Source organism: Vanessa atalanta, chromosome 1 (assembly GCF_905147765.1).
Source record: "Vanessa atalanta chromosome 1, ilVanAtal1.2, whole genome shotgun sequence".
NCBI lineage: Eukaryota > Metazoa > Arthropoda > Insecta > Lepidoptera > Nymphalidae > Vanessa > Vanessa atalanta.
In genome coordinates, this window is record NC_061871.1 from 491,151 (window position 1) to 506,585 (window position 15,435).

Consider the following 15,435-nt stretch of genomic DNA (forward strand, 5'->3'; position numbering starts at 1 on the left):
GGTCATAAATCTTCGGATGGCCTGGCTATTAAAGAACGCTGTGTATGCTAATCTGGAGTCTCTAATCCAGAACTCAACTGCTAAAATGTCCTTCGATTCTTCAAAATACGTGAACAGCCGACTGCTACTTCATTTATTCAGCTAGTTTTACAAGCTATTTAAAAACAATAACAGATCTTTTCTCAGTATTTTCCATCGTCGCCGAGCACGAGATGAATTATAAGCATAAATTAAGCACAAAGTCAGTGGTGCTTGCCCAAGACCCGAAATCATCCGTTAAAAATCACGCGCTCTGACCACTGGGCCGATATAATGTAATTTATTCTTCTAAAATTGTTTAAAATTCGAAATACCAATGAAAACATTTTTAAATTCAAACATAATCCTAAGTTTTACAAATTCTGTTATTATTAAAATTTTTACAACGTCAGCAAATACTATCTTGATAAATGGCCTAAGGCAAGAATCAACAACGTAATACTATATACGCCGGTTTTTCTCGGTAGAATTTACATTAATTCCAACGGTCAGCTTTACATTTAATTAATCATATTAAAATTATGTGTCAAATAACTTATAACAATAGTTATCAATACGATTATATGCGGACGTTCTATTATTATCTATATTTTCTTTCTATTTTATCTTTCCAGCTAAATTAAAAAGGTTATTTTATAATTAGTGAGTTTTAAAATTACAGCAAACCTTGATAATTAACGATCGCCTCCAGGCTATTTTTCATATTGAAAATTTTAAACGATTATCGTTTAGATATTACACGGACAGAAAAAAAAACCATTGCTCTTATTTGTCGTCGATATTCTCAGGGCTGGTCTTTTACGAATCGTAGGTACATTTTATTGTTTAAGATTGATAATATTTCCTTTGAATAGAATACTTGAATTTGTATTATATGTCAAAAAATATATTTTAGTCGCACAGAAGTCTTATCCGAACGTCAAAACTGAGGAAACAGCAATGAGTGATACGTGCTTAATTTTCGTTTATAACGTATCTCGCACTCGCCGGTAACGGAAAACGTGCTCGATGAAATCGTTTTATTCGGATAGGGGATTTATAATTAATTATATTTTGATTAATTTAGTATTATTTTAAATTATTTAACTATCTCTATTATCTTAGTGTCTGACTTTAGGATATCGCTATCCGCGCCGCGCTCCGCACCCTTGTGTGTGCGTATAGTTTGATACAATAATATGAAAAATATATTTACGTTACTGAAGAAACTCTATGTTTTTATTTACTTTTCTTGTTATTTATTTATTAGTTTCTTCTATTATCCTCGTCGGTTGGGAATCCTAAGACAGCCACATTTTTTATTATTTATAGTATGTCGTTTATCAAATAAATGTGTTTAATTTAATTTTATAATCTTTTACATGGTTGCTTTTACAAAGAGCCGAGATGGCCCAGTGGTTAGAACGCGTGCATCTTAACCGATGATTTTGGGTTCAAACCCAGGCAGGCACCACTGAATTTTCATGTGCTTAATTTGTGTTTATAATTCATCTCGTGCTCGGCGGTGAAGGAAAACATCGTGAGGAAACCTGCATGTGTCTAATTTCAAGGAAATTCTGCCACATGTGTATTCCGCCAACCCGCATTGGAGTAGCGTGGTGGAATATGCTCCAATCTTTCTCCTAAAAGGGAGAGGAGGCCTTTTAAAGTTTAGATGAGCCGATAGAACAGTGGTACAGATTGTCTGTGTGATTGCTATTGACGCTAGATTATACAGGGCTACACCTAAAAAAGCCGGCGAGTGAGTCGGACTAGCGCACTGGGGATTCCGTACCACACATAATACTGAGAGACACAAGGTCAATAATAAATACTCCATAGTTTTTTTATAATTTATAGAAAAATATGAAACGAACCTTACTATTATACCTCTATACGTTCCTGAGAAAAAGGCTCTAGAGGGAAGAAAGTGATCTTAGTTCCTTTTTCCTCTTAGAGGTACCCTAAAAATTATCGTGTATATAGAGATTGCTTCTTCTTTTAGCATTAGGTGTAGCATCAATCAGATACCAGTAGTTGGTGATATATGTGAACCGTGTAATGTTTTCCATACAAAGGGATACCATACTATCTGTGGTTTATTGGGTCACGTTGACGTTAAGCATAACGAAACATTTGGGCCAAAATTAATCACCGTTTTGAAATTTTAGCCATGTCGGTATTCAAATGCTCTGGGTCACGTGAACGGTGCTAGTTTTTTTTTTTTTATGAGAAATAATTCACTGGAAACCACATTACGTTTGCCCCATATAAAGTGGAGGAGTATGTGGGAATCGCCGGTGCCCAGGACGCCTAGTGCGCCCTAGTACACCGGAATAACCACTAAAAATCCCAACGTTACCCTCTCCGTCTTTTGGCGGGCGCCACAGGATCGCTTTCGCGCGCTACCGTGACGAACCTAAGTACGACCTATGAAGATACCGTCGTAATACATTATAATTTACTATGATTACTTTATCCCGACCTATTCTATTATCCCATTCCATTACATCATCGACTCAATTTCCGTCATGTAAATTGATCTCTTATCAATAGAACGTGCCCTTAATTCTCATATAGAATACATAGGTTACATAACAGTTTCACGATTGGTACTGTAGTACCAAATAATCTGAGAAATGGAACTGTATCAAATTAAATCTAAATCCTTTATTGAATATAGTGGGATTAAACTTATTGATATTTTATTGTAAACGTAATGTATATTTAAAATAAATTATATTATAATTTGCAATTTATTTATGTAAGAATCGAATATAGAGCAAAAAAAATTATGTTCAATTTGAGGCATCTCTTGTCGCGCCTTGGAGGACCTGATTATCTCATGGCAACACATCGATAATTGGTCCTGCACAAATTGTACATCAGTAAATGCGTAAGCATTCAAAACAATTAGTGTTTCGGTGTCTTTCTTTGAACGTTTTGCAAGATTGCACGAAGCAGAAGATAGTACATAGATATATATAGATGACAATTATTATTACGTATCATTTTAGAATATAGTGTACACCGGTTTTCATGGGTACGCCACTCCGAGGTCCAGAGTACGATTCCCAGCCGAGTCGATGTAGAAAAAATTCATTAGTTTTCTATGTTGTCTTGGGTCTGAGTGTTTGTGGTACCGTCGTTACTTCTGATTTTCCATAACACAAGTGCTTTAGCTGAGTAATGTATGTGATGTTGTCAAATATTTATTTTGTTTATTTATTTTTATAGTAACTGAATTCTAAGCAACGTTAAATAAACTTACGAAATGTTACTCTATACAGATCACAAAAAACTAAAAAGTTGAGTAAACACAGAGTAATTTCTTCAAAACCAATATTATTAAAGCAGACTACTCAAAGTCATATCGTATGCACAAAACATTCTGCGTCCCTGTTTGTCTGTTGTCGACGGCCCACGAGCCAGGACGTCTCTCGACTGTAAAGTGCCTGAAACATTCTAAAGGAATATCTAATGCTATGTGCTTTGGTATAAAGGATCGACGGTGACCGACCGCGTCTAGAGAATTTGTACAAAAGTTTGTATTTTATATTACGCTAGTTTACAGTGGCTGTGGGTTATTTAATTTGAGGTCGTATAGAACTTCCATAAAAAATAATTTTAAAAACTTGTTTAATCCATTTAATCCATTATCACATCCATTATCTTGAATATCAATGATTCGCCAATTTCTAATATTTGATACCAAAGTCTTTTTTTAAGTACTTATAGATTTTTTTTTAATAATAGAAAATAGATATTTTTTTTTAATGTAAGCTCTGTATTGCCCATATACAGATTTAATTTAAGTTAAAATACACCATATACCTGATGTCGATATATCTAATTGAAAATAATACACTTTGACTAACAATTTTATTCGATTACCATGAAATTTGGCTCCGTGAAATAATATCTTAAGATTTCATGGAGAACGTAATACAGGTACTAGACCTATACGTTCAATCGACGTCACAATAGTTGATATATATATTTAGAAATTAAGATGTTTGCTACAATTTGAAAAAATAAGCTTAATAATAATTTATTGGAACAATTCACAACAGTTGGATCCGTAAAAATATTCGCGTGTTTGCTCAATAAGAATATAGTGTTATATCCGAATATTAAAATTACTCGCGTATTTTAAGTAGTTTCAATAACAATATCTTAATTTTTAATTAATTAATTTGGTCGTAGTGGTCACAGAAATCGATTTAGCCAGCATCAAATATCAGCCATTATCACAGTATATGTGCACCAAGCTCAATGACCCGCACTAATGGCTAGGATCGGTCGGGCAACTCAATCTCGCCCAGTTTTAGCCTAGTTCAGGATAATTGACCGTTGCGTTTATATTCGGGAACGACTAATCAGGGCGACTAATAATCTCTCCTTTAAAATAGCTAAAAGATTTTTTTTAACTCTCGAAATATTATACGCTCCCATCTTAGTCTATGCATTTTTTGATATTTAAATCACCCAATCAATCTTTACTCTTTAAAAGAGAATTTACTGCTTAGCTTCCCAGAAGACAAGAGAAGTTTCGTATTCATAGGAGGATCTACTGTATTTTTCTCGTACAAACTGCATCCTCCTATTATGGCTTTGGAAGTTAAAGGTGCTTGACTATAAGTATGACTATGTGCAAACAGTTCTAAGCTTTTGTGAAATTTTCTTCTTAGAAAGGTGATCGTGATTCAATTCAGAATTATCATTTTAAAGTAACTAATTATGAAAATACTTAAATAAATACTGAATGAGTTTTACTACTTTTATGTCCCAAATAATATCAAATGTAAATTTACTTGATGGTTGGGCTTTATGCAAGCCCGTCGGGTAGGTAGCCGTCACTCATCAGATATTATACCGTCCAGAAGTATTATAGTCCAGTAGCAGTATTTAGTACAGCAGTGTTTCGGTTTGAAAGGTGAATGATATTTGAGGAAATTATTAAAATTTCTTAAGGCGCTAATATCTATGGGCTAAAGTCACCACTTACCATCAGTAGTCTCATTTCTACGTCCACATACTGACTCATAAAAAAAATATACGAAGAGATTATATTCAGCAAAATAAAACTTAAATATATCTCCTAAATATATATCGTTTTTATAATATCAACACGTTAAAATATCATTTGGTTTGGAGAATATTGCCAAAATTTCTCATTTCCAGATATTTTCCTATAGGCTTACGAGAATATTTCCCTCGGGAAAACTGGCGGTGCCTACTCATCGGTGTCGTATAGACAAAATGTATTTTGATCGAATATTATACTTCGCTGAAATTGGAAATAGCTTAAGACAGCTGGTGTTTTATACAATTTTACAAGATGCTCCGTGCGATATCACCCGCGTTAAAAGTAACTGCTGCGCCGCCCTTTTGTCAAAGCATGGTGATCGCGTGTTCAACAAAGGGGTTTATCTAACGCAAGAAATGTTTTTCTTCAAACCGGAACTATGTTTTCTTTAATAATCGTAACCAGTCACCTCTGAACACGACGTCAAAACTCACTACTGCGTGCTCGAATTAAATAAAATGCTTCAATAATTCACTGAGAAAATAAATGATAAATAAAATTAGAGCCCATAAAAAATTCACCACATATTTTTATTTTAACTGGTCCAAACGGAGAGTATTCTAAGAAAAAATATAATTTTGCTTTTAATCAATTAATAAATAGCTGAGTTCTAAAGTAACATACATAAAAAATGAAGCCGAATCGATAATCCTCTTCAGAATCTTCACTCCTTGAAGTTGATTAAGAATTTTAAAAAAAAAACAAGCTAAGTGAGAGTTTTGTTATATATGCTAGTAATGTCTCTCTCTCATAAATACTCTCCGCACAAAATTCAAATATTAAAAAAGGATTTTTAAAAAATAATTTCGTAACACTAATTAGTGAGCTAACTAAAAGGATCCGTAATATCATGTAAAAAATTACAGCCCCGAGTGACGTCCTCGAAACTAACGCGTATTTTAAAAGATTTTTAACGAGAGTAGAACTGAAGTTGATGTATGAAGATGCACGTAAGCTTCATGGTAGTTGCTTTAAAGGTTTTCTTGTACAAATTACTCAATACTTGTATTTGAATCTTTTACTTAAATGTTTGTTATTGGAACCTTCATGAATTTTTCAAAGTCAAAAATATTAAAGACCCTTATACATTCTCGTGCTAAATCTATGAAAACAATCTCATTTAGTGGTAAGGCTTTGTGCCGTCTGAGTAGATACTACCCACTCATCAGATATTTTATCACCATACAGTACTTGGTATTGTTTTGAAGGGTGAGTAAGCCAGTGTAATTTATATGGGCGGCGGTGACCATTTACCATCAGGTGGCTCAGTTGCTTGTCCGCCTACCACTGTCATAAAAAAACATAACACCAAAAAAAAAGTAATTACGGCAGACACTGTAGCAAATACATTCAGTTACTATGACCGAATTGCAAGTTTACTTGTAAATTAATCGGTTAATTCACTCATTCATCAGAAGGATATTTGTTTGCTACACATTATATACTTAGTCTGGTTGGATTCTGATTTGGGTGAGTAGGCCAATGGTTCTAAAGCTACATACGATATCATTTCAAAAGATTGGCGTTTTTGAACCAGCGACTGATTTTTTCCATATAAAGTATTCAATGCGCTTGAACAAAAAATAACTTCGCTTTTTCAATAGGATTGTAGCTCGCCCCAAAGACATCCGTCAAGTGTTCCATCGCATGTTGTCCAGGGAGTTGCGTGATTTTAATTTTCTCGTCGAATTTGATAAAAAGTTTGGTTTCACAAATTGTTTTCAAAGATAACCTATATATCATATTATTTTTTTCTTTTGCAAAATATAAAGATCTTTGCTTTCATCAGTTTATTTAAGTAGGAATACTTACAGTAGCAAATACAAAAGACATCACGAAATCTCTACGATAGCTATAAGTGAACGACGCTTACTAAGTTTTTTTTTTTGGATATTTAAACTTCAAGGGGTTGAGGATGTAGTATCGTGGACAACTAGTATCGGACCCAAGCATAACGAGTAATGAAAGAAAATTCGTTACCAAGTAGTCATCTCTGTAAAGTAAATTCATCGATCCGCAAATATTATTAACTTTCCCGACTAACAAATTAAGCCTCTTCTCATCGTAAGAAGAAAACCTAAAATTTCTCCCACTATATTACTCCGATTCGGGAAATACAGGTGAATGGTCTCTTCTGTCGTCGCATTAATATTTAGTTATAACAAAATTTAACCATCTGAGTAAACATTATCAATTTTATATCTTGTATAAAGTTATAACGAGAAAAGTTTTACTTTTCATTTTAAGGGATTCAAACAATAAATCCTCTGAAATTATTTTACACGGAATCTTCAAAGCATGGATACAATACTTAAACTTAAAAATTCACGATCAGCCTTTAACGCATTTTAAAATCACATTGTTTTGAAAGGTAACCTATGCTTTGTTTGAATACTAATTTTATTCTCAATTACTAGGTGCTAGTGTACAAGCTCGTCTGGTTAGGTATTTAGTATAATTGTGTTCCAGTTTGAAGGGTTCGTGAAGCAGTGTGACTGTAACAAGGAACCCAACATCTTAGTAACCAAGGAGCATTGGCGATATAAGGCATGGTTAACATTTCTTACGACGTCAATGTCTGAGGGAGGTAGAGTCCACTTTCCATCAGGTGGCTCATCTTCCCGTCCACCTAACTCTGTAAGTGCTATAAAGTAAATATATCACCACCCCATATTACGCAAATAATACCGTTACTCATTTGGTGAATTGGTGATATATTCTTTATATAAGTTTTTGCCATTAACTTTTTTATGAATTAATTTAATTATGTCGTGTTTACGATTTTTATTTTTCCAGTTATATGATATCATATATTTATTTTTTATCATTTCATTTTTACACCTTCAATTGTAGACAAATCAAAGAATATTAAATAGGTTTTTTACCTTATGGTAAGTGGTCACCACCGCCCAAATTAAGCAATGGCGCTGTAAGAAATATTGACAAATCCAATGCGCCACCAATCTTGGGAGCTAAGATGTTATGTCCCTTTTGCGTGTAGCTACACTGACTCACTCACCCTTCAAACCGGAACACAACAATACCTACCTATACCAATACCTGATGAGTGGGTGGTACCTATGCAGACAAAGCCCTACCACTAAGTAAAAAAGTACGTCTACGTTTTGCAGTTATAATAATAATGCAGGTTTCGTGATCTTAGTTTCACAACCATATTTTTAGATATCAAATGAGGTACTTTACACACAAGACGTATATTTACATACTTTCTAATTTATTTTAGGCTGCATCATACAAAAGGCTCTAACTTCGATAATTAATAACAACCAAATCACTGGTAATTACGATTTGACATCGTCTTGCAAGAATTTAGACAAACTCAAAAGTTAAACAAATTCAGAGCTAAAGGTGTACTTAAAGAACAATATATAGAAATATAACCAACATCCAAACCTAAATAAGCTAACCTAATAAATTCACAACATTTCGCACGGGGACTGATTTGAAATCAATTTCAATCTGAGTAAAAACTCCACTTTAATTTTCTTCACTTCCCTTTGACTGTCTCTCTGTAACCGTTTTACGTAAATTGCTTCCTCAACAGCGCCCACTTATATCAATGGAAACAAAAACAGAAAACAAGTACATAAATACTATTTATTTTATATTATAAATACATATAAAACGAAGAAATATATTCACAAATGACGTAAACCTCAAACGTAAATAAGCAAACTTTTAATTGACTATTTTAGGTTTCTATGGCATAATAAATTTTATAAAAAATCACCTATGTGAATGATTTTACGGACATATCGTTTCCTGTATGTCTTCAGTGTTAAGTGTGCTATTGTGATTTCAGACGAAATAGCCATAATTCAGGAAGCAAACAGTACATATTACTATATGAAAAAATAATAAAATAATACAAAAGTCAAGTTAAATTAAGTTCCCCTGATATCTAATACAAATAAGAAGCAGGAAGCTAAAAGGACTAGAATTTACAGTTACATGAAGAATTAAAAAAAATTATTACCAAAACAAAAATTAACTATATTAGTAATTAAAAATTTAAAACATACAAAAAAAACATTAATTACATAAGACAAAATTAACATTAATTGATTTAGCATTTATTGATGTTCTTTTTAAAACTTAAAAGTGAACATGTTGATAACATTATTTAACAGTTTAAAAATAAATATTTGATCTCGGAGCATACGTCGAACTTTAATGTACTGAATTTAGGTTGACTATGAGAGTTGTAAAATTTGCATTGAACATGATTCATAAATTTTATTTGTATTTTTTCTAGAGAATGTATATATATATTGTATTGAGGGTTCCAGATTGACGAACCAAATTCCAAATGAGAACGTACCAAGCTATGTAAAAAAAGAGTGATGGTATAATAATTTTTGAATTCCTTACCAACTCTCAGTACAAAGCCTAGCATTTGATAGGCCTTATCGACGATATGGTCTATGTGAAATTTAAAAGTAAATTTGCTATCTAAGTAAATACCCAGGTCTCTCACCTCACTAACGCGTTTAACAATTTCGTCTCTTAGACGATACTCATAAGTTATCGGTGCTTGTTAACGTGTGAAAGAAATAATGCTACACTTTTTAACATTAGGAGAGAGATGATTGTCGCTACAATATTTGCATAAACTGTTGAGGTCTTTCTGTAACAACGAACAATCCCAAATGCCAGAAATCTTTCTAAAGGTTTTCTTGTCAAGAAACCGAAGAGTGATCAAAAAATCAAATTTGAAATTTACAAATATCAGTAATGAAAATATTAAATAGCAAATATATATTTATATTTCTTATCAGTCGTATATGTATACGACTCACCTCACCCATAGACATCCATGGTATACATATACCATGGATGTCTATGGGTGAGGAATCATTTAGTATCAAAATAATCATTTTTACGAATTCCTTGTTAAATAAATTAAAATTATATTGTAAAGACACTTCGTGTAATTATAATTTCTGAGTTCATTATTTTATTATATATCACTGAAATTGTTTATATTGATTACTAATAATCGTTCATCACTAACTGCTAACCAAGATAGCTCAAAGTAGAATAAATTCATGCCTTAACATATTTCAAGATTTATTTAGCCCAGTGCCCTTTTCTGCTTACTACACTTACTAAGGATCCCGTAATATTTTATTATATAACGTGAGCTGCTCAGATATCTGTCAGCTATCGTCCTAGTTTCCATGCATATTCGATCATACATAAAATCATAGACCTCCATAAAAACTAGTATGACACCAGGTTATAAAACAAAGAAGGATTTCCATAGCATAATAACAAAGCAATCCCGCTTTTATGCTTGGACCAGCGTCAATTTGCCTCCCTCAAATATGCACCGGTTTTAAATATCCCCGGGTCGGTGTTCAGGATTCTGAGCGCCAATTACAAGCTCCCCAGGGTTTTTTTACTCCAACATGCTCTGCGAAACTGCCTTAATTCCACCTCATCTTTTTTTCGTCGCGCAGGAAATGGAAGACGAACAGCGGAATTATTCAGCCACGACTTTTTCATGACGCTTTTAAGAATTGATTTTAAATAATTTCTCTGATTTCTAAATCGTTTCGTCTATAGTTCAATTGTAGTTTTACTTATTTCATGTTATTTGCTACTAGCTCAGCAGCTGTATCGTGTACTTCAAACAGCTCATGATTTTTAATATTCAAGCTCTCAGCCAATTATGTCCCGGTAATTCGAAGTCAAATGTTGTTTATTTGTATATTCTCATCTTATGCTCGAAACAGTTTATTGAAAATACTGCTGTATTATAAAAAAACAGCTTCGTGTTCAAATCATCACTTATTAAAATATAGTTTATCGCGGTTTTATCCAATTATTATTAATCACTTTGCGACTTCAATTCTACATAAACTCGTAAGTTTTGGATCTGTTTCTTAAGTTATGTTAAAAAAATTGTATTATGAAGTGCTTTAACGTATGCTTCTCTTGTATTTATCATCAAACGTGCCTATCTTTTGCAGACAAGTACTGGATAACGGCACATTGGTGTTCCTGCCGTTTTCAGCGGTGCAGTATCGCCAAGACGTCCACAGCACCGTGTATCGCTGTCGTGCGCACAACACACACGGCGCCATTGTTTCTCGTGATATGCGCACACAAGCAGGTAAGTTTTCTTCAATTAAATTCGGCTTTATATTGAGGCGGTGAAGGTTTCAAAGCATTCTAAGTGTTCCTTTACAAAGTTCTGTATTACAAGTCTTAAGCTGTACGGTAATTTATTATACTATCTATTTATATATGGCTTGGTTTCTGTTCAGATAACCCTTAATTAAATTTGGAATTGGCTTATGTTCATCTGCGAACACTAGTTTTAAGTATAAAATAGTTCGGTATCAATTAGTGCTAGTTCTATTACGATAAGACTAAGACTTGTTTTTCGTTCTAACTACATATGTAAGAAAGAGATACTGGTATTTTTATCACCACTAAAATTTCTTAGAGACCACATAATTAAATCGAATGCTGTTTGAGCTCTAAGCAAATATTTGAGAAAAACCAATTTAGTGTTTCGATCGTATTAGATTTTAGTAATAAAAATGTAATATAAAATCACGCGCTTCAGACGTACAATATAAGGAATATTATGAATGTAATTGAAAATGTTTAATGACGTCAATTGAAGCTATGTGCTGGAAAAGTTGTGATTTTATTGAACTTAAACATAATTTGTAACATTTTAATTGAATACACACGAAGGTAAATATAAAATATGTATTCGAAAATACTATAATTATATTATAAACATTTACAATCAGCTGATATTGATACGGCTGATATCTTCGACATTTAGTTCATTAATTTAAAAGAAAATTCAAGTAAACATTTGATAGGATATTAGATAGATTGGAAGTTGGAACTATTAATAATATTACGGTATTTAAATTCTAATAATGCTAATATTATTATGCTTAAGAGTTTATTTGTTACTTTGAACGTGTTTGTACGTTACATTTCCAAACGTAATGACAGAATACAATGTCGGAGCAGTAACGCTTTAAGCGAATGTAGCCGAGCGTACTACTACTCATATACCTAAATATTACAGACTGTTCAAAGCGCATGAAATAGTTTGCATTCCGTAAAATAAAAGATTACACATAAGCCATCAATTGGCATACTCGACAGATAACGGATAGAACTCGACACGTGAATTGCACCTCGATCAGTGTGTGCCGGCCTGTCGCCCGCAATCATTCGATACGTGCAAGGAATGGTCTAGGTTTTGTGCATCGTCGATCGATGAAATATTTATAGCATTTAGGTTACAAACATTTATAGAACATTCTCGGCTACTTTGTTATCAGTACAGTGTCATTCTACCAGGTTAAAGATGACGCTTTATAAAACCATCTCTAAAACTCATGGTGCTATTTAAATAGCATAGTATATAAAATGTAATATAAAATGTCACACGCACACTCGCAAACTCTCACTAACACAAACATACTTACATCACTACTGTTATTAAATTTATTTTTTTCACTTTCCTTTACTTTCTGTATAAGTTAAAACCTCCTGTCACGAGTATTTTTATGCTTACGAAGAGGTCTCAAGACTCTCTATTTACTTTTTAGCGAGAAATGAGACAAATATTTTTTATTTTATTTTTTAAGGCGCTGGAAGAGATCCCTGTGTTATAAATTATGTTATTATAGTACCGCATTAGTTACCAACTACTTAACTAATGAGCTTAAAGCGAAAGCCGGACAATTATATCTAACAATTTATATTTACTAATATAATATACGAATATAATATATTATAGTTATCCCACACATGACATGAGGATGCAACGCGTTTCGGGGAAGGATTTATTTCATATAGTTGATCCACTTTAAACTTAAATATTAAGGTTTTAACATTATTATTATAAAACGATTCTAAAGAACCCAAGATTATGGATTATTGTAACGTATTAATATATGTCATCGAGTTATTTTTTTATTAAATCATATACAAATTTTTCCTAAAATATGCTAGTCATAAGTCTGGAATTATATATTATAGAAGCAAATGTTTAAATCATTACTTAATATGTTACCAATTCAAGACTCATACATGGTTTAACACTTGAGCGAACAGGTTAATTGGCGTATTAACTTGGACGCGATACCCAAGGGAAGTAAATTGAAATCTAGCAAGTAAGCAAATTTAACTAATAATTCTACAACTAATGCACACAATATTAAAACAACAATAATAGCTTGTCTGTTACTAATCTAGTGCAGTGCTAAAGTCCCTTGTCGTATAGAGGAGAAAGTTTGGAGGCCACTTAAACAGGCCCTTAGGTGTTAAGTGATCACCACCGCCCAGACACTGGCGCTGTTAGAAATATTAACCGTTCCTTACATCGCCAATGCTCCACCACCCTTTGGAACTAAGATGTTATCTCCCATTTACCTGTACTTACATTGGCTCACTCACCCGGAACACAAAGATAACAAGTATTGCAGCTTGGTGGCAGAATACCTGACGAGTGTGGTAGCTACCATATCTATTGTTGGATGAGTTGGAGTTAGAGAGATCCAAAAAAATATATATTCGTGTCGTAACATATTTCAAAGTCAGCGAAATTTGCGAGATTGCGCACTGAAATGTTTGTGCTCACTCACTTATGTAATGGTCGGATCTGAACTGTTACAATACAGGTTAATGCTCCCGGCGCGGCACCACCATTTTATTTAGAGCTCTTCTTTTTTATCTTATTTCTCAATTGTAGGTGTGTTGTATTCATACATTAAAATAGATATAAGAAATTATATACCTACAAAAAACCACGCATATTTATATTTGTGGTATAGTTAAAATATTTAATAGTTAAAATAGATCCTTAGTACGTGTTTTAAGTTGTCATTTAAAGACAATGTCTTCTAAAAGTGTATAATCGATACACGACATAATTATCTCGACTCATTATAAGTAAAAAGCTAAACCGAATAATAGGTATATGACATATCAATTCTGATAATAACATCTAATGTTTCGTTGGATCTATAAATAGATACCTTCGTTTTTCTCGTAGAAATTTGATATATAAGAGATTTTCTTACAATACAATAATATACACCCTCATCCACGATGTTTTCCTTCACCTTCGCGATGAAAGAAAAGATCGTGGATGACATAAATTGTAAACAAAAATTAACCACACGGAATTTTGATAATTTACTTTTGTTTTGAACTCGCAATCATCTGTTGACTCCGATTAACAGTGTGACTGTCACTAAAATAACCCAAGAACGCCACCCGTACCTAAAAATCCAAGTAGCACAAATCGCTTGATAGCTAGACATTTACACCAATACTTTGAATAAGTATTGTAAAATATATTTAAATTTTATATATTGTTCGTAAAAATTGTTCGAAAGTTTATTGAAAAATATTCTGCTTAGGTTTATAGTTCAAGTGTATAGTCTACGTGAATCTAGACAAATTATTATTGGATGTTTCTGTTAGGTTTCTGTTTTTATGAGTACAACTTTATTCTCGTTCTGAACTATATTTACAGTCGATTTACTATTTATATTTTAAATCCCTGACTTTTCTTTCCAAGTAAGCCGTCACTTTCAAACGTGAGTAGAAATTCCGTAGGTTTTTTCACCTTTTTAAGTATCACCTCGCTTCGTTAGACGCGTTACTTGGATGCGTCAGGATAACAAGCGTCGTCTGCTATCTGATACAGACCTAGGAACTTCAATAACACACACGTTGAAGCTACTGTATACCTTATACCATAAACTCAGTGGCCACATTGGCGTACAGGATACCTTTTTAAATATAATATATTAAACAACGCAAGAATGTGATTTACTTTATTTTTTGATTAAACGATTTCAAAGCTCGAAAGAATCTTTTGGAATTAAATATTTTTTTATGAATTAATTGTAGTCAACTCTACGATAGAGACTGAGATTGAATTATTGTTAATACTTTGTTTCTTTCTATTGCGCATGCAACACAAGGAGATAGTATATTCCAAACGAAGTGGTAAAGATAAACAAACCATACATTTACATAATATTGGATTCGATTTGGTAATAGCTATAATATTGGCATTATAAACATTTCTTGATTATTATATCTTTATTTATAATACAGCACCATTCCACTTAACAACAAATTTCACTATAGATTACTATTCTATAGAACAAACATTAGAAAAAAAATCATGTTGTTTTCTGGCTAAGTAAGTTGAAATGTTCGACTTTTCCTTTCTACACTATGTATTTATCGCACATGTACACCTTCCTCTTGTATCACTTTCCTTATTGATGACATCCGCATTATAATTC

At 32.8% G+C, this 15,435-nt stretch overlaps 1 protein-coding gene across 1 annotated transcript in view; it reads left to right on the plus strand.

The window, feature by feature from the left end:
* The window catches only part of LOC125066862 (Down syndrome cell adhesion molecule-like protein Dscam2), a 196,075-nt gene that overhangs the window by 64,518 nt on the left and 116,122 nt on the right, over positions 1–15,435 (plus strand). The window contains 1 exon segment of the mRNA XM_047675163.1: positions 11,104–11,246. Coding sequence (XP_047531119.1) covers positions 11,104–11,246 — 143 coding nt within the window.